This window comes from Hemiscyllium ocellatum, chromosome 19, assembly GCF_020745735.1.
Source record: "Hemiscyllium ocellatum isolate sHemOce1 chromosome 19, sHemOce1.pat.X.cur, whole genome shotgun sequence".
Taxonomy (NCBI): domain Eukaryota; kingdom Metazoa; phylum Chordata; class Chondrichthyes; order Orectolobiformes; family Hemiscylliidae; genus Hemiscyllium; species Hemiscyllium ocellatum.
The window spans coordinates 42,703,916-42,728,844 of NC_083419.1; the positions used below are offsets into that span (position 1 = coordinate 42,703,916).

The 24,929-nt window shown below is 40.5% G+C and overlaps 1 protein-coding gene across 2 annotated transcripts in view; it reads left to right on the forward strand.

The window, feature by feature from the left end:
- The window catches only part of LOC132824952 (peptidyl-prolyl cis-trans isomerase FKBP4-like), a 48,501-nt gene that overhangs the window by 3,152 nt on the left and 20,420 nt on the right, over positions 1-24,929 (forward strand). The window contains exons 2-7 of one of the 2 annotated variants that reach the window (XM_060839856.1): positions 7,713-7,817; positions 10,556-10,700; positions 12,025-12,167; positions 12,662-12,782; positions 21,752-21,908; positions 24,752-24,842. In XM_060839856.1, the coding sequence (XP_060695839.1) occupies positions 7,731-7,817; positions 10,556-10,700; positions 12,025-12,167; positions 12,662-12,782; positions 21,752-21,908; positions 24,752-24,842 (744 nt within the window). In that variant the 5' untranslated portion in view covers positions 7,713-7,730. Of the gene's footprint in view, positions 1-7,579; positions 7,818-10,555; positions 10,701-12,024; positions 12,168-12,661; positions 12,783-21,751; positions 21,909-24,751; positions 24,843-24,929 lie in introns of those variants that run through there. The other variant, XM_060839857.1, reaches the window with a different exon arrangement.

The following is a 24,929-nucleotide window of genomic DNA, read 5'->3' on the forward strand; positions in this document are numbered from 1 at the left end:
CACTTCTCTAGCTTCCCACAGAGTTTTCGGGTACAGCTAATCAGGTCCTGGGTATTTATCCAACTTTACCCGTTTCAAGACATCCAGCACTTCCTCCCCTGTAATCTGGACATTTTGCAAGATGTCACCATCTATTTCCCTACAGTCTATATCTTCCACATCCTTTTCCACAGTAAATACTGATGTAAAATACTCATTTAATATCTCCCCCCATTTTCTGTGGCTTCACACAAAGGCCGCCTTGCTGATCTTTGAGGGGTCCTATTCTCTCCCTAGTTACCCTTTTGTCCTTAATGTATTTGTAAAAACCCTTTGGATTCTCCTTAATTCTATTTGCCAAAGCTATCTCATGTCCCCTTTTTGCCCTCCTGACTTCCCTCTTAAGTATAGTCCTACTTCTTTTATACTCCAAGGATTCATTCGATCTATCCTGTCTATACCTTACACATGCTTCCTTCTTTTCTTAACCAAACCCTCAATTTCTTTAGTCATCCAGCATTCCGTCCACCTACCAGCCTCACCTTTCACCCTGACAGGAATATACTTTATCTAGATTCTTTTTATCTCTTTTCTAAAGGCTTCCCATTTTCCAGCCGTCCCTTTACCTGCGAACATCTGCGCCAATCAGCTTTCAAAAGTTCTTGTCTAATACCGTCAAAATTGGCTTTTCTCCAATTTAGAACTTCAACTTTTAGATCTGGTCTATCCTTTTCCATCACTATTTTAAAAGAATAGAATTATGGTCACTGGCCCCAAAGTGCTCCCCCACTGACACCTCAGTCACCTGCCCTGCCTTATTTCCCAAGAGTAGGGCAGGTTTTGCACCTTCCCTAGTAGGTACATCCACATACTGAATCAGAAAATTGTCTTGTACACACTTAACAAATTCCTCTCCATCTAAACCTTTAACACTATGGCTGTCCCAGTCGATGTTTGGAAAATTAAAATCTCCTACCATAACTACCCTATTATTCTTACAGATAGCTGAGATCTCCTTACAAGTTTGTTTCTCAATTTCCCTCTGACTATTGGGGGTTTTATAATACAATCCCAATAATGTTTATAATACAATCCCTTTCTTATTTCTCAGTTCCACCCAAATAACTTCCCTGGATGTATTTCCGGGAATATCCTCCCTCAGCACAGCTGTAATGCTATCCCTTATCAAAAATGCCACTTTCCTCCTCTCTTGCCTCCCTTTCTATCCTTCCTGTAGCATTTGTATCCTGGAACATTAAGCTGCCAGTCCTGCCCATCCATGAACCATGTTTCTGTAATTGCTATGATATCCCAGTCCCATGTTCCTAACCATGCCCTGAGTTCATCTGCCTTCCCTGTTAGGCCCTTTGCATTGAAATAAATGCAGTTTAACTTATTAGTCCTACTTTGTCCCTGACTGTTTGACTCACTTCTGTTCTAAGCTGTACCCGTCTCAGACCGATCTCTTTCCTCACTATCTCACTGGGTCCCACCCCCCCAGGAGAAAGTGAGGTCTGCAGATGCTGGAGATCAGAGCTGAAAATGTGTTGCTGGAAAAGCGCAGCAGGTCAGGCAGCATCCAAGGAACAGGAAATTCGACGTTTCGGGCATAAGCCTTATGCCCGAAACGTCGAATTTCCTGTTCCTTGGATGCTGCCTGACCTGCTGCGCTCTTCCAGCAACACATTTTCAGCTCCCCCCCCCCCCCCCCCCCCCCCCCCCCCCCCCCCCACCTTACTAGCTTAAATCATCCCAAGCAGTTCTAGCAAATCTCCCTGCCAGTATATTAGTCCCCTTCCAATTTAGGTGCAATCCATCCTTCTTGTACAGGTCACTTCTACCCCAAAAGAAAGAGATTACAATAATCCAAAAAATGTGAATCCTTCTCCCATACACCAGCTCCTCAGCCATGCACTCATCTGCTCTGTCCTCCTATTCCTGCCCTCACTTGCTCGTAGCACTGGGAGTAATCCAGATATTAGTACCCTTGAGGACATCCTTTTCAAATTTCTGCCTAACTCTCTGTAATCTCCCTTCAGAATCTCAACCGTTTCCCTTCCAATGTCATTGGTTCCAATGTGGACAATGACCTCCTGCTGGCCCCTCTCCTCTGTGAGAACATTCTGCACCCTCTCGGAGACATCCTTGATCCTGGCACCAGGGAAACAACACACCATTTCTGCTTTTTCTCTGCTAGCCACAGAAACGTCTGTCTGTACCTCTGACTACAGAATCCCCTCACACAATTGATCTCTTGGAAGCCGATGTACCCCTCGTTGCATCAGAGCCAGTCTCCATACCAGAAACTTGGCTGTTTGTGCTACATTCCCCTGAGAATTCATCACCCCCTACATTTTCCAAAATGGGTATATCCACAAAAGACTCCTGCACTAACTGTCTACCTCTCTTACCCTTCCTGGAGTTAACCCATCTATGTGACTGTACCTGAGACTTTCATGATTGCAGTTGCATCAATATGCCAACTTCTGTGAACAACCATGATTTATTTAAGCAAGTACAAGCTTTTGGAGGATCACTTATCATTCTTTGCAATGCTGTGGAGCATGTCAAGCGAGGCTGTCTGAACAAGGGAACTGTTCTCCCTTTATACAGGGTTTAACATTGCAGTAAGTCATTCATGCAAGACATAACCCCTGCCATTCCCCCATAGTCACCCAAAAACAATGTGAAGTGATTAGATTATTTCCAGAAACAGTGCATGATTAGGTTATTCCTTAAACTGCAGCATTTACAGAGTCTGATTAAATTGTCACATTCTGCCTGCAAGACAGAAAACATACCCAGGACATCCAATTTCTTACATGTCAGCAGAATAAATTTACCCTTTAAAATCTCACTACCACAGGGGTGCTTTTGCCTTCATGCTTCCATTCAGTGGTCTTTGTATTCAAAATCACCAAAAGATGTAACAGAACATCCGAATTGAAACATTACTTTGCACTGAAAAGAAAGAGTGAATTTGCTGCAGGAAATCCAGAGATCCAAGTGATGTTTTGGGGGTCCCTGGGTTTGAATCCTGCTATGGCAGATAGTTGAATTTGAGTTCAATAAAAATCTGGAAATAAGAGTCTAATAACAGTGAAACTGTTGCTGAGTGTCAGAAAAACCTATCTGGTTCACTAATGTCCTTTAGGGAAAGAAATCTGCCATCCTTGCTTGTCTGGCCTATGTGTGACTTCAGACCCACAGCAATGTCAAGCCGTAGAGCATGGAAACAGACACTTTGGTCCATGCTGACCATAATCCCAAACTAACCTAGTTCCATCTGCATGTGCTTTGCCCATTTCCCTCCAAACATTTCTTATTCATGTACTTATCCAAATGTTTTTTAAATGTTAACTGTATCTGTGTCTACTACATCTTCTGGAAGTTCATTCACACACAAACCACTTTTTTAAAAAAAATGTTGCCTCTCATTGTATTTTTTAAATCTTTCTCCTCTCACCTTAAAGATATGCTCCCTAGTCTTGAAATCCTCCACCCTGGCAAAAAGATATCTGCCATTTACCTTATCTATACCTCTCATGATTTTATAAGCTTCTCGAAGGTCACTCCTCAACCTTCTACACTCCGGAAGAAAGAAATTCCAGCCTCTCCTTATAACTCAAACCCTGCATTCCTGGCAACATACTGACAAATCTTTTCTAGACCCTTCCAATAATATCCTTCTGGGTGACTAGAACTAGATGCAGTACTCCAGAAGAGGCCTCACCAACAACCTCAACATTATATCCTAACTCCTATACTCAAAAGGTCTAAACAGTAGAGGCAAATATGCTAAACGCCACTTTAACCACATTGTCTACGAAAAGAGTCAGACACGACAGAAATAGATCCTTCAATCCAAAAAGCCAATGCCAAATATCCCAAACTAAAGTAGTCCCACCTGCCTGCTGCTATGATGCAAACTTCAAAGAATGATGTACCTGAAACCCTAGATCTGTCTTCTATAACACTACCTAAAGTCCTCCTTTTAATTATATAAGTCTTACTCTTGTTTGTTTCACCAAAATGCAATACCTCACACTTATCTAAATTAAACTCCATCTGTCACTTCTCAGCCTATTGACCCAATTAATCAAGATCTTAAATGACCTTCTTCATTGTCCAATATATCACCAATTTTGGTATAATCTACAAACTTACTAACCATGTCTTCTATATTCTCATCTTAATCATTTATATAAATGACAAAAAAAAGTGGACCCAGCATGAATCCCTGTGGAACACCACTCTTAACAGGTCTCAGGTCTGAAAAACAACCCTCCACCACCACTCACTTTCTCTTGTCATTCAGCCAATTTTGTATCTAGTTATAGCTCACGTTGAATCCCATGCAATCTAACTGTATCAATTAGTATACCATGCAAAACCTTGTTAAAGGCTTTACTAAAGTCCAAGTAAATAACGTCTACCACTTTGCCATCATCAATCTTCTTGGTTACTTCCTCAAAAAAAACTAAATCAAGCTTGTGAGACACGATTTCCCTCACACAAAACCATGCCTATCCCTAACCATTCCTTGCTTCTCCAAATCCATATAAATCCCACCTTTCAGAATCACCTCCAACAGCTTACCTATTACCGCCATCAGACACAATTGTCTATAGTTCCCAGGTTTCTTCTTATATCCCTTCTTAAACAAAGGCACAACATCAGCTGCTCTTCAGTCATCCGGCACCTCACCTCTAGTTATAGATTATAGAAATATTTCTACAAGGGTCCCCGCAATTTCCTCCCTAATTTCCTATTGTTGACTGTCCTCTGACCAATTAGAGATGGGCAATAAATGCTGACCCAGCCAGTAATGCCAACAAGCTATGAATGAATGAGAAAGGTAGACTTCCAACTATAATCGTCTGCCTACTCCAGCATTCCTGATTAAGGGCTTATGCCCAAGACATCGTTTCTCCTGCTCCTTGAACGGTCCCTGACCTGCTGTGCTTTTCCAGCACCACACTTTTCAACTCTGATCTCCAGCATCTGCAGTCCTCACTTTCTCCTTGCCTACTCTAGCACGAGGGTGCTACCAAACTCTTCCACTTTCAGTACTTTGAAGATATTTTTCCCTCCATGCGACTGATATAAAGAAGTTACAACATCCGTCCTTTCACCTCATTTCCCACTGTCAAAGATTGTAAACACTTCACCCTGGTAAGACAATTGTTTACTCGTGCTTCTTTCAATTTACTATACTGTACTTAACTACTCACAATATGGTCTCCTCTGTATTGGGGACCATCCTCAAAAAATGGGAGCTAGCTTGATTGCTTGAAATTTGGTCCACAAATGTGACTGTGAGCTATTTTGTTTCAGTCCTCAGCTTCTTAATCTAACTTTGTGAATCTTGCCTCATTTTTCAATGAAGTAATCAATACACTTACTTTTTCACATGGTTGGTGGTGGTAATGTTTGGACTGTTGCTTTATACATGTTCTCAAGACCCATATTTTGTTTCTCTACTTATCCCATTACCATTCCCTTTTACTTGCACCATCGTTCATTTTTGACATTTAGCAACTTGTAGTTTTCACCCTGATACAGATCTTCCATTTCATTAATTGTTTTCATTGCTTCAATACTTTCTTAAAACACGGTGCACCTCTTTTGCTTATTGTGACTCTAGGCCAATGCTAGTTGTTTTCCTGTAGATGTGCTTGACCTGCTGAGTATTTCCAACATGTTCTGTTTTAACTTCAGTCTTTCCATGTTGGTGCTATAGAATGTCACAAGCAAGTCATGCTTTCTTCTCTTTGGAAGTAAAATAAAAACTTGTGCACAAGTGAACAAATGCCCTCATGTACAGAGCAGTTGTTGCTACCATACTTCTGCAGAGAGACAGACAGGGTGTTGTCAGCAAAACATAAGAGCACCAGAGAAATTGCAAGATCAATACATCCTCTGGATTCAACGGGGAGGCTGCCTAATAATTTCTTATGTCCTTCTTGGAGCCTACTCCACAAGCAGTCTGGCAAAATTCCTGTAAAATCATCAATTTTGGACATGATATTGTGTCTGGATGGATGCAAAGTATTAGCCTCACCAATGCCTGTTTTCTCAATTGTCAGTATAACAGGGGAGGACAAAGAACATGTCCAGCACTTTGCTTGAAATGCAGCAGCATCTTAATGACTAGGAGAATTTGCTACCACTTTTTCAAAATGGCAACTTTAATTGAGCTACATCATGCTTTTGAGTCACAAGAGTGGTGGCAGAGAACAAAAAGTGAAATCCTCCACTCCAGTTCCATCCTGTCCTAAGAATCAAATGTGTTGAGAATCAACTATATGATGAACCGTGACAGAAATGTGCAACCTTGAGTTTGATTTCTAATCAGAATGGTGCTGGAAAAGCACAGCAGGTCAGGCAGCATCCAAGGAGCAGTAAAAATCAATGTTTTGGGCAAAAGCCCTTCATTAGGAAACCGAATTTGCCCGAAACTTCGATTTTCCTGCTCCTCGAATGCTCCTGACCTGCTGTGCTTTTCCAGCACCACTCTAATCTTGATTCTGCTCTCCAGCTTCAGCAGTCCTCACTTTCGCCTATGATTTCTAATCAACCTGTTTTGGAGATGTAAGAACTTGAACCCACCTGGGCTGTCAAGCTCAAAGAGAGGGACAGCACCACCGTGCCACAAGATCCCCGCAACCCTGAGCATGTTCCTCAATCCTTGACTCAAAAAGCAGCACTGCTTCTTTCACTAATTACCTAAAAATCTGTGCCTTCTGGCTTTTAATCCTTCCAGTGTCTCCCTATTTGATCTGCTTCTATCAAATCTCCTCTCCATCATCTGTTTTCCTCAATGAACAAGTCCCAGGCTTCTCTCAAACAACTAAAGCACTTAACACGAGAGAAAACTCTGCTTCAGGAGCAAAGCGGGTACAGTGGTTCTGATGATTAATGGAAGCTGCAAGCTAGGTTCAGTAAAAATACCTCGAGGAGAAAGTGAGGTCTGCAGATGCTGGAGATCAGAGCTGAAAATGTGTTGCTGGAAAAGCGCAGCAGGTCAGGCAGCATCCAAGGAACAGGAAATTCAACATTTCGGCCATAAGCCCTTCATTCCTGATGAAGGGCTTATGCACGAAATGTCGAATTTCCTGTTCCTTGGATGCTGCCTGACCTGCTGCGCTTTTCCAGCAACACATTTTCAGCTCAGTAAAAATACCTCCCTATTTCTCCCTTTTTGTTTAGCTTTGACAAAGGGTCAGTTAGTTAGACTCGAAACGTCAGCTCTTTTCTCTCCTTACAGATGCTGCCAGACCTGCTGAGATTTTCCAGCATCTTCTCTTTTTTTGGTTAGAGCTAGGATCAGGGCTCATGTTGGAGAATGCAGCACGACTAAAACCCGATGAATATTTCCGGCATGTCTTTGCTTTTGATTTGGCTGGGTGTAAGATTTGGGTTAGCTTTATATTTTGAGCCAACTGCGCGTCAAATTGTCATCCTCCAGCGGTGAGGTGTGTGCACTGTTCAATCCGCAGTGGAGAATTTTCTAGAGAGCCAGGATAGAGCCATGTGCTAGAGGCGGGAAGATAGGCGGATCTTTTGCAGCTTTTTTTTTAACCCCCTTCTCTAGAAAGTTCCGTGACCCGCCTCCCTTTATTACACTCAGAGACGGTTGAGTTTCGGCACGTTTATGCTGCCTGTAGAAGTCGGGAGAGCTATACTCGCACTTGTGTTTAAATAGGTTATTATTTTTTTTCGCGAAACAGACAGTTTTGAGCAGAACAATGACCGCGGGAGAAGAGAAAACCGAGCAGCAGATCCCCATTGAAGGGGAAGACATCAGCCCGAAGAAAGATGGAGGAGTTCTGAAGGTAAGAGCCGGATTAAGCAGCCAGCAAAACCTCCTATTTCAAAAATCAGATGAAATCAGCGTTAGTGCATAAACTCTTATCAGTATTGCACAAAAGAAATGTCTAGATATAGCTACTAGTCTTAGAAAGCATCCAAAACAGGAGGCAGTCCCTAGGCCATCAAATACACGAGGTGCCTTTAGTATTTTTGTCTAAGCGTTAGGTGAATTGGCTGGTGTTTTTGAAACAATAGTGTGGAATTAGGTGTTTTATATGCAGACAGTGATTTGTGATTAATTATACCCCTTGCATTCCATTTACCTCCGGTTCCTGGGTGGATGCATTTTACCTGGTGTTGAGTTAGTTAAATGGTAACAAGGCGCCACTGCAGAACCTCCAAACAGGTTACAGTCTGTACAGTGCGACAGGCCCCACTCCACCCAGGCCCCTTCCTGCAACACACTGCATACACCAACACGTATCCACAATGCCTATACAGCAACCATCATCTAATGCGGAATCTGACGTCCAAGGTGTGACTTTTCACTTTTTTCTCCCCATTTGAATCCATGGATTGTAGGTTTCCAACAACTATATTTCAGACAGTGAAAAGATTTTACTCCATCATAATGAAACAATACGTTTTAGCATAGTAGTGGCTTATGAAACATAGTGAAAACCAGTTCATCTGGAACAACTTGATACATGGGTGATGCTAAGTTTACAGTAGCTGAGTGAGAATTATACAAGTTGCCACAAGCTTGACATCTGTTGGTCTTCCTACATTTTAATTTGAAAATTGTAGTACACTTCTCCTGTTTCCCCATGTGCTCAACCAAAGCAGTGAGTATTGATATTTATAGCTAAAACTCCATTTGTGCTGTCCCAACAGTCATATCAGTGACAAAGAAGAGATCAATTTAGAACAAAACTTGCCATTTCCTCCTCACTGGAGTCTGTATGTCCATATGTTACTCAGCAATTCATTTCCTTAATATTCTTTATACTATTCAGTTATATCTATTAAGTTGAGATGAAAAGGTACCCTTGTAGAATCTCAAAATCAGGACATTTGGTTTCTCCGGCCCATGCCAGTGTGTTCTTCATGAGATACCTATTGTAATGTGACTTGTGCTGCTATCACTCCACACTATTGGTTGTCTTCCATTTTCATATCTGATAACCTTTATTAAGAAAATTGATTGACGCTGCTTCAGTAACTTAATTTTTTAAAATTATTGCATCTTCCCTAGGCACCTTTTATAGCTCTTGAAGATTGTTTTTCCTAAAGTTGAAAAGTCAATTGACACAATTTGTAGCTCTCTTTCATAATATCCTGATGAATTTACATTTAACATTTATTCCATTATTTTTGTAGGCCTTGTGTGTGGTCTCTTGTTCCAAGAGCATGAGGAAGAGTCATTTTGGATATGTCTAATCTTCTAATACTATGATGTGGGGGTTGGACTGGGGTGGACAAAGTTAAAAATCACATTACCAGGTTATAATCCAACAGGTTTATTTGGAGGTACTAGCTTTTGGAGTGATGCTCCTTCAGGTCGCTGTGGAGCAGAATCATAAGACAGAATTTATAGCAAAAGGTCACAATGTTATGCATGTCATTGATAAAATATATTTAACAAACCTAGATTGCTATTCAGTCTTTCATCTTTTAAAATGGGTTGCAGGTTTCAAAGAACAGAAAGAAAGAAGAAAATGACAGAATGCTGTTAATTGAGGCCTGTTCCTGTGCTATGTTTGTTCAGTATATCGTACCAGTTGCATGCATGATACTACAATCTTTTGCTATAAGTTGTCTTCTGACTGACTAGTTAGCTGTTGGACTAAAATTTAGAAGATTTTTAACTTCTAATACAATAAACAGGAAAGAGAAAAGCATCCAAAGCTCAGTGTGCGAGCATTCTTTTTAATCATTGCTAATAGGTGAAGGTTGAGACAATGTAATATTGTCAGAGTCACAGAGTTAGACAGCATGGAAACAGACCTTACAGTCCAACTCATCAGCATTGGTGGGATGTAAGCATCGCTGGCTGGCCAACACTTTTATTGTCCATTCAGCTTCTGCCCGAAATGTCGATTCTCCTGCTCCTCGGATGCTGCCTGACCTGCTGTGCTTTTCCAACATCACACTCTCAACTTGAGACGGTGATGGTGAGCTGCAGTGTTGAACTGCTGCAGACCACCTGTAGTGAGTTGACCCACTACTATTAGGTAGGGAATTCCAGGATTCTGACCCAGCAAGTGAAGGAATGGGTGATATACTTCCAAGTTAGGATGGTCCGTGGCTTGGAGGGGAATTTGAAGGTGGTGTTCCCATGTGTCTGCTGTCCTGTCCTTCGAGATGGTTGTGGGTTTGGAAGGTAACTTTATAACGATAACTTCAAAAAGCCAGTTAGTGAATGGTAGCACTTAAGCTAACTTTTATAAACTTTTAATTTGCATTCCAGTCCTCTAAGCACAGTTGGGCATGGGTATCTAGTTTTAGTGGCAAAATGAATACCAGTTGGATAAACACCTTATTTTGACCTCCAATTATTCTAAACTGTTTTCTTAAAAGCTGCTTCCTTTGTGATATACAAAGATGTTGGGAAAAGAGAGAAACCATAACCAGATATCCCAAATATCCCATGAAAATAATTTAAAATTCCATGGTGGTCTTTTAACTTACAGTAATGTATAACCGAGATGACTTCACTCATACTATATTGAATTGTTAATCTCTGCCTTTCCTTTGACAGCTGATAAAAAAAGATGGCACTGGTGAGGAGACTCCAATGACAGGCGATAAGGTCTCTGTCCACTATACTGGAGTGCTGTTAGATGGAACTAAATTTGACTCTAGCAGAGACCGCGATGACTATTTCACATTTGACCTTGGCAAAGGTAATATTCTTTGTGTTTTTTTAATTTTCCTGTCTCTAGACCAACAAGAGTTCAAATTTTCTCCACTTCTCTCCATTGCTGTAATTTAACAGTTGAAAAGGCCATTTACATGTGTTTAAAATGAACACAAGAAGCATATCAAAATATTTTCCAAAGCCACGATTGATCTCTCCACCGGTGTTATTAGACCTGCTGAGTTTCTCAAGCCCTTAGTTTTTATTAGAAATTTGATGAGCATCTTTTCAGTTTATGGGAAGAAGATTTTATGCAATGGCTTTTCAGAGATATTATACTCTATATGCTGGGATTTTATATTTGAATTTTGATTTTGCTATTTAAGTTGTTATGATTGATTTTGGTAATATCTTGAATCTTGTCCAATTCTTAATCCAAACTGCAACAAACAGGAAAATGCCATACAGAGACTATGCCATCCTCACGTGGATCAAGGAGAACTCTTGTGACAGTTGTCTGCATAATATTCATGGATTTTTTTTTTTTGCCAGCAATTTCAAACAATATATGTTGCAGACTAGGTATAAGCGGCATGCAATATGGTTAAAATATTCTTTATTGAGCCTGTATTGGTACTGTTAATCCAGAAGTTCTTGATGGGATGATAACATCTCAGTAATGCAGCATTTGGTGGAACAGGTAAACTTTTTACTGGAAGAGATTTTGAGTAAGAGCTTTGCAGAATTTTGAAGCATCAGTTCAAGCCATGTATAATATCAACCTTTTCAGGCTTTCCATTGAATGCACTAGTACCTGAGAATATTCAATGTAAAATAAACCTTCCTGCAAATTAACCTGTTAAGTATTCCCAAGCAAGACTTTGCATAAATTATACATGTGGAAAATCTGATAATATCTATTAATCTTTCTTCAAATACTTACAATATCGTGCCAACAATTTTTTTTTGTATTAGCCTAGAATTGCCAATAATAATAACTGGATTCAAAACACTGGGAGTTAGATTGAGACAGGGTCCCTCTGCCATCTTCACTCATATTGATGAGACCTTTTCAGTATTGTATTGTCATATTAATCTGGCAGTGTTTTTGCTGAAGTCTAGAAGTGCAGATTGTGTTAAGAGCCCACTGGCTGATCTGGTTCACCATGGACATTATGGATGTTTGGATATATACGATAGTCTTTGGATCAAGTGAGGTAGAAGCAAGCTTGCATTGATATTGTTTTTCATGCAGCATAGAATAACATAACTTTATCAAGAGACTGCGCAGAATGGAGGTGCTTCCTTTTGAGGGAGTTGCACATTAAAATGACATGACTGAAGTATCAACTTTTACTTACTTTGAACAGGGCAAGTTATTAAAGCATGGGATATCGCGGTGGCCACCATGAAGATTAATGAAGTCTGTCAGATCATCTGTAAACCAGAATATGCTTATGGGTCTGCAGGCAGTCCACCAAAAATTCCACCCAATGCCACACTTGTGTTTGAGGTACCCAGTTTTACAAAAAACTTTTCTCCATTTTCATTAGAGATCGTACTTAAAGTTTTGTACCCTGTCTATTGATTTCAAATGATTGAATTTCGATTGTTTTCTTGTCTGAATTTGTAATTTTATTTGTAAAAGTTAACTGCCTTGAATTAAATAACAATATAATTAACTGAGGGATGTCCAACCAGCAGACCAAATGTATGCCATCTTGATTCATAAATAAACATTCAACTCATGGCTTACATGATTGACATGGTGGCAGTTTATTTCTGCTACTGTGCAAGGTTTGTTAGTACCGTAATATATTCAGTGATGAGAATTTTATTGTATGCATAGTTAAATGTCCCATATGCTCATTAAGGAACACATCCATGTGTGTTTGAGGATTAAGTGTGCTTAAAGTACGTAATGCATTCTGAATTGTTACAAACTTCTCATGAAGGTGAGATGGCATATGATATTTTACACTGCTTGTGTTGTTTTCACTTTTTAAGATTGAGCTTTTTGAAATCAAAGGGGAGGATCTCTCAGAGGATGAAGATGGTGGAATTATTCGCCGAATCCGAAAGAAGGGAGAAAGTTATTCTAAACCCAATGAGGGAGCTTCAGTTGAGAGTAAGATATTGCTTTACGCCTTTTTTTTGCTACAGTTTATTTTACTGATATTACACATGGACCGTTCCAGAAACCACAGAACCCTGGGTCAGCCATATTTCACCAAGAGGGATCTTAGAACTGTGGGCTGTGTGCACATGGTAGGTTAAAACATGGTGCAGTAGAAATGTGGAAGAGAATTCAGCCTTGGGAGGGCAGAGTTGGCAGGAGGCCTGGAACTCCTGGGGTCAAGCGCTGAACGTCATGACTTCAGAAGGGGCTTGATGGTAATGAGCTTGGGGCTTGTTAGGGAAGTCGGGAGAATGAGGAGAGACAATATAAACTTAATGGTACGATTTTAAAAAGAATCCAGGATAGGGAGAGCTACGTGTTAACATGAAAAATATAGACCGAAATGCTCAGATTAGCAGAGGAAAATCTCTGTTTGTTTGGGACGGTTTCCAAGAACAATGTTTTGTGGCTCCCACCAGGTATCAGGCTGTTTTTGGCCTGGTGATGAGTAATAGGGTAGGTTCAATAAGCTATCATAGAGTTAAAGATTCCCTAGGAAACAGCGACCATGTATTAAAATTTAGCATTCACTTTGAGGGAGAAATTTGGGTTGAAAATAATTGTTAAACTAAAAGCTGCTTAAAAAGGAATGAGGTGGAGGTAGCTTGAGTGGACTAGGACAGGAGTTTAGCAGCAAACATATTTTGAGGAATAACAGCTCTCAACAAAGATAGATATATCCTAGTAAGAGAGAGACCCTAAGAAGGGAATAAGACAACCGTGACTAACCAAGGAAGTTCAGAATGAAAGAAAAAGGTACTACGTGGTAAGGCAGGTGATTGGGAAAGTTTTTAAAACTAAAGGACAACCAAGAAATCGGGGAGAAGTTAAACATTGAAGGTAAATACAAGTACTATCAAAACTGAAAACAACTGCACTCTATATAGGAAGAAAAAGACTAAAATTAACATAGGCCTTTTAGAGAATGAGGCTGGGGAAATAATGGGGAACCAGGAAATTGCAGAAGAGTAAAACAAATACTTTCCATCAATCTTCATAGTGAAAGACTTTACTTAGCATTTTTTTTAAAAAAACTTAATCAGGAGACAGTTGGATGAGAGGAAATAAATACAATAACTATGACTAGAATAATTGGAAACTAATGGACATAAAGATCAATAAGTCTTTGGACCTGCTGAGATGCGTTCTAGGATAATGAAGTAGTTATAGAGATAGCTGATGCACTCATAGTAATCCTCCAAGAATCCTTAGGTTCTGGAAAAGTCCCAGAGATTTGGAAAACTGCCAATGTGATGCTTTCCTTTTTCAAATAAAAAGGACACAAAAATAGGTAATTATAGGCCAGTTAGCTTAACATTTGTTATTGGAAAATTGTTGGAGTCTAGAAAAGATGTAATACCAGAGCATTTCAAAATACATATGATCAAGCAGAGTAAGTCTGCCTTCACAAAAGGAAAATCATGCTTAACAAATTTTATTAGAATTCTTTTGATGAGCTAACAAGCAGGACAGATAAATTGGTAATAAAGCAGTGGATGAAATATACTTGAATTTTCAGAAGATTTCTGATTAGATACCACTGCTGATTCACAGCACCAAGGACGAGGCTTTGATTCTGGCCTTAGATGACTGTGTGGAGTTTGCAAGTTCTCTCCATGTCTCCGTGGGTTTCCTCCAGGTGTTCTGGTTTCCTTCCGCAGTTCAAAGCTAAGCAGGTTGGCTATGCTAAATTGCCTGGTATTCGAGAATTGTGCAGACTGAGTTAGCTCAATGTGGAGTTATAGGGATAGTGTTGGGAGGCATGATCTTCAGAAGGTTGCTATGGTCTTGATGAGCCAGATGGCCTCTATCTACATTGTAGGGATTCTATGATTGTAAGACATTAACTTCAGAACAACTGATGTTAAATGATAACAATCTGTAGTTACCTGAATTGATCCTCTCTCTTCCTTTCCAAATAATGGTGTGAAATTTGTAACTTTCCAATACAAAAGTGCAAAGATAAAAACTTCAGAAATTATTGCCTAATACAAATGTAATTTCTATACTTGTAACATTTTTAGGCAGGGGCCATGAGGTTCTAGAAATTTATCTTAGTTCTATTACTTTCTCTATTTTTTTTCCTTATTTTAATATAGTCTGCAAACTCTGTCCCTCTCCTCAGCAATTGTCTGAAGTTGAACCAGACTGTTTAGAACTCAGCCTTGGTGTCATGTCAGGGGCTGGATCTTCTAGGTGTCAAATGTCTCTGTCATTGATTAAATCTCCTGTTTCTATCTCTGAAATGATGCTTAGCTCAGTAACGACTCTGCTCATCTGTAATTGAATCCTCATTGAGTTTGCTACCTCTGGATTTAACATTCTAACATATGCGTAGGCTGCCTACATGTACTATCCCTAGGAAACTTGAGGCAATTCAAAACTCTACTTGTATCCTAAATTGCATCAGACCCTGTTCACCGTTGCTGTATGCATACTAATCTGTGTTGACTCTTCATTATGCAATGCCTTCATTTTAAAATTTTCATCTGGTTTTGGATCCCTCCATGCTCTCCCCTCGTTATCTGTAATCTTCTCCAATGTTCGGAAATTCATGTTCTAATTTTGGGATTTTAAAAAAAGCATTCTACTGTTGATGGCCATGCTTTCAACTGCATTGGCCATGAACTCAGGAATTCCTTTCCTAAATATTTCTGCCTCTCTACCCAACTTTTTTTTTTTAAAAATGTCTTTAAAAAAACTAAAAGCGGGAGTGTATTTCTCAGCTCTTCAAATCTGTTCCATTACTAGATACAATCATGGCAAATTTTTCGCTTCTGTGCTACGTTCCTGCTTTCACCCCATAAACCTCATAACATCTAAAAATGTGTTTCTCTCCTCCTTGACTATATTCAGGGACTTGGACTTTTCAGTTTTGTGGTAGAGTATTCCACAAGTTCGCCAGCTTTTTAAGTGAAATTTTTTTTTGTCATCTCTATCTAAATGGAGAGGTGGTAGAGGCAGGCACGGTAGATTCATTTAAGATACATCTGGACACATGCATGAGTAGGTGGGGAGCAGAGGGACACAGATGCTTAGGAATTGGGTGATAGGTGATAGACAGTGGATTTGGATTGGCTCAGGCTTGGAGGGCCGAAGGGCCTCTTCTTGGGTTGTAAATTTTCTTTGTTCTAAATGGTCAACCCATATCCTGAGACAGTGTGCCCTGATTCTAGACTCCCCAGGCAAACTTGCTCTCTGCATCTAGTTTGTCCAACTTTCTTAGAATTTTGAGTTAATCAGACCCCCCTTCATCCACCTAAACTCGATGAGTGTAAGCTCAGTCGAACCAATCTCTCCTCATAAAACAGTCCTGCGATCTCTGATATCAACCTAGTGAACCTCTGCACTCCTGTGGGAAGTACATCTTTCAGTAGGGAGGCTGAAACATGCAATATCCAGGTGTACTCTTATCAAAGCCCTTTTTCTCTGTAGTAAGACATCCCTAATTCTTTACTCAAATACTCTTGGCGTTGAAAGTTAATATACTATTTGCCCTCCTAATTGCTTGTACCTGGTGTGTGCCCTCCTAATTGCTTGTACCTGGTGTGTACCCTCCTTGACAGGCAACAAGGATACCCAGATCCCTTCGTACATCCACCATTTCAAGTATATCACCATTTAAATAATGCTCATCTGTTTTTCATACCCAAAGTGTCTAACTGCATATTTAGCATGTTATATTGCACCAGCTGTGTATTTGCCTACTTGCTCACCTTGTTTCAATCTTCTCAAAACTTCCTTGCATCTTCCTCAGAATTCAGAATCCTGTCCAGTTTCTGCATCATCAGTAAATGTGTATTGTGAATAGCTAGTGCCCAGGCACTGACCTTCGTGATACCCCACGAGTTACTTAGAAAAGATTAATTTATTCCCACACGCAACCAATTCTCGATCCATGCCAAAATATTAGCCTCAATATGACGTGCTTTAACTTTGCTCTCTGAACTTCTAAGAAGGGAGTGAATAGTTAATAGTTTTATTGCTAGACTATTATTCCAGAAAGGTAAAAACAATGACTGCAGATGCTGGAAACCAGATTCTGGATTGATGGTGCTGGAAGAGCACAGCAGTTCAGGCCGCATCCGAGGAGCAGTAAAATCGACAAAGTTTCTGCGAAGTTTTGTAGCTCGGGTGCTCGTTGTTGTGGTTCTGTTCGCCTAGCTGGAAGTTGGCTGGGAATTCCTAGAGGCATGGCATTCATCCACAAACTCCATCAACAAACACATTGACCTGGACCCAATATACCAACCACTACAGCGGACAGCTGAAACTGACAACCGGAAGCGGCAAGGACAGACCACTATAAATACCGGAAGAAACATCAAAGAAGCGCTTCGCAGGAGGCTCCAAAGCACTGATGATGTCGCCTAGCCAGGGTACGAAACGTTTGCAACAAAAACTTCCAGCTTGGCGAACAGAACCACAAAAGTAAAATCGACGTTTCGGGCAAAAGCCCTTCATCAGGAATAAAGGCAGAGAGCCTGAAAGGTGGAGAGATAAGCTATAGGAGGGTGGGGGTGGGGAGAAAGTAGCATAGAGTACAGTAGGTGAGTGGGGGAGGGGATGAAGGTGGTAGGTCAGGGAGGAGGGTGGAGTGGATAGGTGGAAAAGAAGATAGGCAGGTAGGACAAGTCATGGAGTCAGTGCTGAGCTGGAAGTTTGGAACTAGGGTGAGGTGGGGGAAGGGGAAATGAGGAAACTGTTGAAGTCCACATTGATGCCCTGGGGTTGAAGTGTTACGAGGAGGAAGAAGAGGCGTTCTTCCTCCAGGCATCTGGTGGTGAGGGAGCGGCGATGAAGGAGGCCCAGGACTTCATGTCCTCGGCAGAGTGGGAGGGGGAGTTGAAAAGTTGGGCCACAGGGCGGTGTGGTTGATTGGTGCGGGTGTCCCAAAGATGTTTCCTGAAGCGCTCTGCTAGGAGACGTCCAGTCTCCCCTGCGCCCCCACCACCTCCCTCACCTCCATCCAAAGCCCTAAAGGAGCCTTCCACATCCATCAAAGTTTTACCTGCACATCCACCAATATCATTTATCGTATCTGTTGTTCCTGACACGGTCTCCTTTTACATTGGGGAGACTGGACGCCTCCTAGTAGAGCGCCTTAGGGAACATTTCCTGAACACCTGCACCAATCAACCTCACAGCCCTGTGGCCCAACATTTCAACTTCCAGCTCACCCTGTCCCCATGGCTTGTCCTACCTGCCTATCTTCTTTTCCACCTATCCACTCTACCCTTCTCCTTCATCTCCTCCTCCACTCACCTATTGTACTCTACGCTACTTTCTCCCCACCCCCACCCTCCTCTAGCTTATCTCTCCACCCTTTAGACTCTCTGCCTTTATTCCTGATGAAGGGCTTTTGCCCGAAACGCCGATTTTACTGCTCCTCGGATGCTGCCTGAACTGCTGTGCTCTTCCAGCACCACTAATCCAGAATATTATTCTAGAAACACAGGTAATGTTCTAGTGATCTGGATTCAAATCCAACCATATTAGATTATTGATTTTGAGCTCATTAAGACAAAAAAAAATCTGGACTTAAGAATTTACTAATGATCATGAAACCATTTGTGATTGTCAGAAAAAACCATGTGGCTCAGCAATGTTCCTCTGGGAAGAAAATCCACTGTGATGCCCTAGTCTAGACGGAGGCTGGAAGAATCCAGCAAGTCAGGCAGTATCAGGAGGTGGAGAAGTCAATATTTCAAGTGTAACCTTTCTTCAGGACTTTTTTTAGTGATCCCCTGGTCTGGCCTCCATGTGACTCCAGACCCACAGCAATGTTGTTGACTTTGAACTGCAAGCCACTTAGTTCAAAGCTAGGAACAGGCAATAAAGGCTGGCCAAACAGCAACTCCTATGTCCCACAAGTAATGAAAAACAACCTTCAGAAAATCCAATTCACTGAAATTCCCAAAAACCCCACATCCACTGGTTTTCCCCCTATCTTTTTTTGATTGTCATGTGTACTTACTACAAATACAGTAAAAAGTGTTGCTTAGTGTTGTCTTTCTCTGGCACCATCTTAAACACAGAATAGAAAAGCCAGAGAAATAAAGCTTATTTTGTAGTCTTCTCTCAATAAAGTTAGCTCCTGCTTCCAGTTCAGTCATGGGCCTGGATCTGGGCTGCTTTACATCAATGGAGAAAGTGAGGACTGCAGATGCTGGAGATCAGAGCTGAAAATGTGTTGCTGGAAAAGCGCAGCAGGTCAGGCAGCATCCAAGGAGCAGGCGAGTTGACGTTTCGGGCATGACCCCTTCTTCAGGAAGAATTCGGCTCATTCCTGAAGAAGGGCTCATGCCCGAAACGTCGACTCCTGCTCCTTGGTTGCTGCCTGACCTGCTGCGCTTTTCCAGCAACACATTTTCAGCTGCTTTACCTCAATGCCTTGAGTCCTTGCTACTAACCACCGACATTATTGCAACTGTGCTTCATCATTCCATGACTCGAACAAAGAGTGTCACTCTCCATTGCCATTTCGCCTCCAAGGCTGCCGTCATGAATTTATGCTAGGCCAATCTAGTTGACACAGCCACCGGCAGTGCCACGGGTCCTCGCTGGGGCCAAATCTGCCTTCATTATCAGGCACCCAGACCTAGCCATGGACCTCAAGCTTCGACTCAGTCTGCAAGTCTGGTCAAGGGGATTAAGCTTGGGAACTGCTTGTTACTTGCTGGGAGACCTTGGGCTGGGTGGAGTCACATTTGCCTCGTCTTGGAGTTGCCACTTCTTTGTCATTTACTCAGCCTCGCCATGCCCGAATGCCATCTTCCGCCATTCTGTACAAGGCCCGCTCTTGCTGATGCTGATTCAAGAGCCATAATATCCTGATTAATCAAATGTCGTTGTCAAATGGTGATATAATATTCTTTGAAAAGCATCTACTCGCAATATCCTGCGCTCTGATCCATTGTGAGTCTATTCTACTAGTTACGTCCTTAAAATATTCCATTAGATGGATTTTGAAGGGTCATTGTGGACTCTATAGCTAAATGGAGAAAGTGAGGACTGCAGATGCTGGAGATTGGAGCTGAAAATGTGTTGCTGGAAAAGATCTTAGCCTGCTGGACACACTTTCCTCATTCCTGAAGAAGGGCTTATGCCTGAAACGTCGAATCTCCTGTTCCTTGGATGCTGCCTGACCTGCTGCACTTTTCCAGCAACACATTTTCAGCTCTGTAGCTAAATGGCCTGCTTCCATGCTGTAGGGATTCTGTGATTTATTAAGCATGAATTTCTTCCATAAACCCGTGCTGTTTTGTCCAATCCTGTTAACATTTTCCAAATGTTCTGTTATGTATTTCATAATAGAATGTAGTATTTTCTCTATTACTGATGTTAGACTAATTGGCCTGTATCCTTTCTTTTCTATCCTTTTTTTAAATAGTAGAATTACACATGCCACTCTCCAATCCATAGGAACTTGCCCAGAGTCTATTGAATTTTGGAAGATAACACTAATGTTTCCCAGTATTTCCAGGTCCATTTCCATCAGTACTCTGCAATTTTTAGATTATCAGACTCTTGTCGGTTTTTATTCTATTAATTTACCCTGCACATTTTCTTAATAATACTGATTTCTTTCAATTCCTCTCACTAGACAACATTTCTGACAAGTTATTTGTTCTGCCTTTTGTGAACAATAACTTTGTTCCATATTACAATTTCACCAGCTTCTTGCTGGAAATCGCCTGCATTTGTCTTTATAAACACATGAAGTAAGTTTAGTAGAAGCTTTTATGTTCAGTTTCTATGTCCCCTGCAATTTTATTCCCAAGCATTTATCCCCCCTCTTGATCAAACTTTTTGTCCTCTTTTGCTGAATTCTAAACTACCCAATCTTCAGTCTTGCATTTTTTTTCTGGCAATTTTATATACCTAATTTCTTTTGTAAGCCACAGTTAAGGCACCTTTCCTCTATTTTGCTCATTATTGTATTAATTATTTTTCCTAACAATGTCAACCTGCCTCTTTTCACTTTTTATCTGTCCTTTTCTAAATATTAAATACTCCTAGATGTGGAGTTCCCATCCTTGGTGGCCCTACAGTTGACTCTAATCTGTTCACATTTTCCTTAAGCACTTTTTTTATATAAAGCTTTTGTTAAAATGTCCCTTCCATTCTTTTTTTGCAACTTGTATTATTTGTACACAAGTACACCCAAATGGCTTGCTTTAAGTATAAAGATATCTTTTCACTGTAAGTAAAATCACTACTCAATGAATTCTACTATTTATAGATTTTCTGTATACAAATGGTTGCCTTTTTTGTTTGCATTAGTCAATCTAATATTTTTTATATTTTGATTGGTGGGTAGCATCGTGGTTAGCATTGCTGCCTCACAGCGCCAGGGACCCGGGTTCAATTCCCACCTCAGGCAACTGTCTGTGTGGAGTTTGCACATTCTCCCGTGTCTGCGAGGGTTTCCTCCGGGTGCTCTGGTTTCCTCCCACAGTCCAAAAGTGTGCAGGTTAGGTGAAGTGGCTGTACTAAATTGCCCATAGTGTTAGGTTTAGGGAATGGGTCTGGGGTGGTTGCTCTTCAGAGGGATGGTGTGGACTTGTTGGGCTGAAGGGCCTGTTTCCACATTGTAAGTAATCTAACTTGTTGACTGTGCCCATGTATAAAATGCTGTCAGATGATTACATTCATGCAATGTTTTGGTAGACAGATGATGTATTGAGAAAACCAACACTTTGCAGATGTGGAAAAGATAAAAAATTAGAGAAGTTTTAATCAGTTGCTAGAACTGAACTCCCAAGTTTAATGAATTACATTCGAGTGCAGGTCACAAGAATGAAGCAGAATGTGAAATATCTTGTAAAGCAGTGGAGCTGCTGAGGTGTCTCTGTTTTGGACCAATGCTCATTCGATATTTTAAATAGTTGTCATTTCTATTCTTTTTATTTCAGTCCATTTGGAAGGCAAATACCAGGGTACTGTCTTCGATAATCGAGATCTATCATTTATTATTGGAGATGGTGAAGAACACAATGTTCCACCAGGAATTGAGAAGGCATTGCAAGAAATGGAAAAGGGAGAAGAGGCTGTTATATCATTAAAACCAAAGTAAGTTTAAATATAGCACCTTCTGGACACCATTTATTTGCTGTCCTGCTCAACACAATAACTGAGTATGTTTATTTATTGGAAAACCCAGGTAAAACTCCTAGATGGAAAGAGATAAGAGAACAAAAAAAAATCCAGTAAATAAATGTGGTCATCGCAGGTGTGGTTTTAATAACCTGTTAAGTTTTTAGGTTGAAGAAAGTTTTCTCAGCAGATTATTTTCTTCAGTCTATCAGAGTAAGAAAGAAAGAGTTTAATTTGCTGATGCCAGATGGTGGAAAAACATACAGAGCAATGCATTTGCTACTTATGACGAATAAGGGGGAAATATTCATGATTGTCGGTATACAATTAGTATCACTAAATAGTCAGAGATGTGAAGTCTAGAACAGGGTCATCTCAGATGGGGGGGAGAAAAATTGAGGATTGGTACTATTGAATAATACCTTACATTACTTTGAGAGTGCACTGGAGTGGTATTTGGACAGATTGTTTGGCCTACTGTGTCTATACTTTTCCATTTTATTTGATCGAAGTAAATGTGACTGTACTCATTTAGAGACTGATTGATTGATTCTGGGGCATGAGCCTGGTACACTACAGCTGGACTACTGTCTGACTCATTATCAATAGCAAGTGTGGTGTTGGAAAAGCCCAGCAGGTCAGGCAGCATCCCAGGGGCAGGAGAATAGACTTCGGGCAAAAGCCCTTAATCAGGAATCATGATTCCTAATGAAGAGCTTTTGTCTGAAATGTTCATTCTCCTGCTCCTGGGATACTGCCTGACCTGCTGGGCTTTTCCAGCACCACACTCTCGACCTTAATCTCCAGTATCTGCGGTCCTCACTTTCATCAAGATGATTTTAACCTCACTGTGCTGACTCCTTCTCAATGTTGATTCATGGCCATCACTGTTTTGATGACTATGTGAAGAGATGAAATTGCGTGAAGACTAACACTTTATTGGTGGTAATTGGCACAAGGAGGCTGTGAAATACTTGGAGCCTTCTGCACACAATTGGTTGCAATGTGTCATCATTGCTGCTCATCGAGCTTTGTCCTTTCATTAGATGCTTAGTTGTTTACTATCATTTATGGCAAATGGAGAACTTTGATCAGATCTTTTGATTTTGGGCTTTCGTAACTGTAACATGCTGCTCTCCCTGTTTAGTAAGCATGCTCTCTTGTAGTTTACCAGGTTGTCATCTCATTTTTCAGCATGCTTCATGTTGTTTCTAGCATTGATTGTTGAAACAGTTTTAATCCTCCTGCTTAATGATGAAGAAATGTGCCAGGTGATTGCAGGTTATTGTCTAATACAACTGACTAGCAGTATCTCACTTTTGAACTGCAAGATCTGTTCTAAATTAATCCTGTTTAGCACCATGCTGGTGGTTCAAATCCCATTGTAAAATCAGGGCTTTGCTTCCATAAGGACTGTATAATGGATATACTGACAATACTGTACATAACGTTTTTTAAGGACAAAGTATAGTTTTTTTTTCATGTTTGTGTTCTGTCTCTTTTTCTACCTGTCATGGGCACCATCTGAGAATTAACCTTCAGATTTAGCCAGTTAGTCAGTAGTGAACCTGTCAGTATCACCTTTTGCTGACGAGTGTATCTTGGCCAGATTATATTGTTTCCTTGCTACCTTCAGTGGTGTTTTAAATGGCTACAAAAAACCTTTTGGGGGGTGGGGGCGGTGGTGATAAGTGGTAATCAACTCCAAGATTCTTTGTCTGTAGTTTAATGCTCAGTAGTTTTGAGCCTCTTATCGTGCTATCATTTTTAATGAATCTCAGTGAGACCGGTTGTATACAGGGATGATAATGGAGTCAGAACATTGGCTATAAGATATCGTTTGGTGAGCATAACTGTTTACCTATTATAGGACAGCTCTAATTATGGCACAAGTGCTCAGTTGTAAATAAATACTTTGCAGGGTCACCTGAACTAAACCATGTCTAGTGTTTCTGTTGATACTGCGTAGTCCTTCAGCTTTATTCATTAGTTTCTTTTTGTAGTGATTTTTATGGAAGTAACTGACTTGCTAGGTCATTTATTAGTGGACAGATATCAATCACATTTTTGCACACTTTTATAGGCCTTAGTTTATTTAGTGAACTGAATTTAAATTCTTCTGGAATTTTGCTTGTCTCTAAATTGCTAGTTCAGTTATACATGGAATGCTACCTTAACTATAGTTGGTGGCACAAATAACTGCCTTCAACATCAAGGCAACATTTGACTGAGCCTGGCATTAATGATAATTAACAAAATTGAAGTTGGTGGACATCCAGGTAAAATCTTTTGAATGTCTGCAGGGCAAAAAAGGTTAGCCGAATCAGAAACATGCCAGCTACAATCTACAGATAGCAAAATGGAAAGTGAGCATTGACTGTGTCCTGAAGGTGCAGTTATTGCGATGTCATCTTGCCCAGAATCTCGTTGAAGATTAATAAATAGTATTTATTGGACCTGTAAGACATCTGAAAAAGACTGACTTTAAAGAATTGAAAGAACACATTTGCAAAGTAGTTCCATTGATGAAATAAGATGAATAAATACAACCATAGTGCTGCAATAATGCTGGAGGTTATGTGCCTTGATGAAGCTTAAAAGGGCGTTGATCTGTTGAAACTGGAATTAGCCAAACTGGAATTAGCCAAACTGGATAGGAGAATATAGAAACTTGAGAACTATAATATAATTTTGACTATTTGGATTTCATTTTATGAAAGATGAGGATGAGCTGGGTGAAATAAAGATAAACAGTGATTATAAATAGATTTATAGGTGATTATTTCAAATATTTCTTTGACCTAGTGTTGTTCATATAGGTACGGATTTGGCGAAGCCGGTAATCCAAAATTGAATGTTCCTCCAAGTGCAAACCTGGTATATGAAATTGTATTGAAAAACTTTGAAAAGGTAAGAAAAGACCATATTAATGACTGCCTGGTGCCAGCAGTCATTCTGCTGCTGTTTCAAAGCATCTTCAGCACTGTAACTGCTATG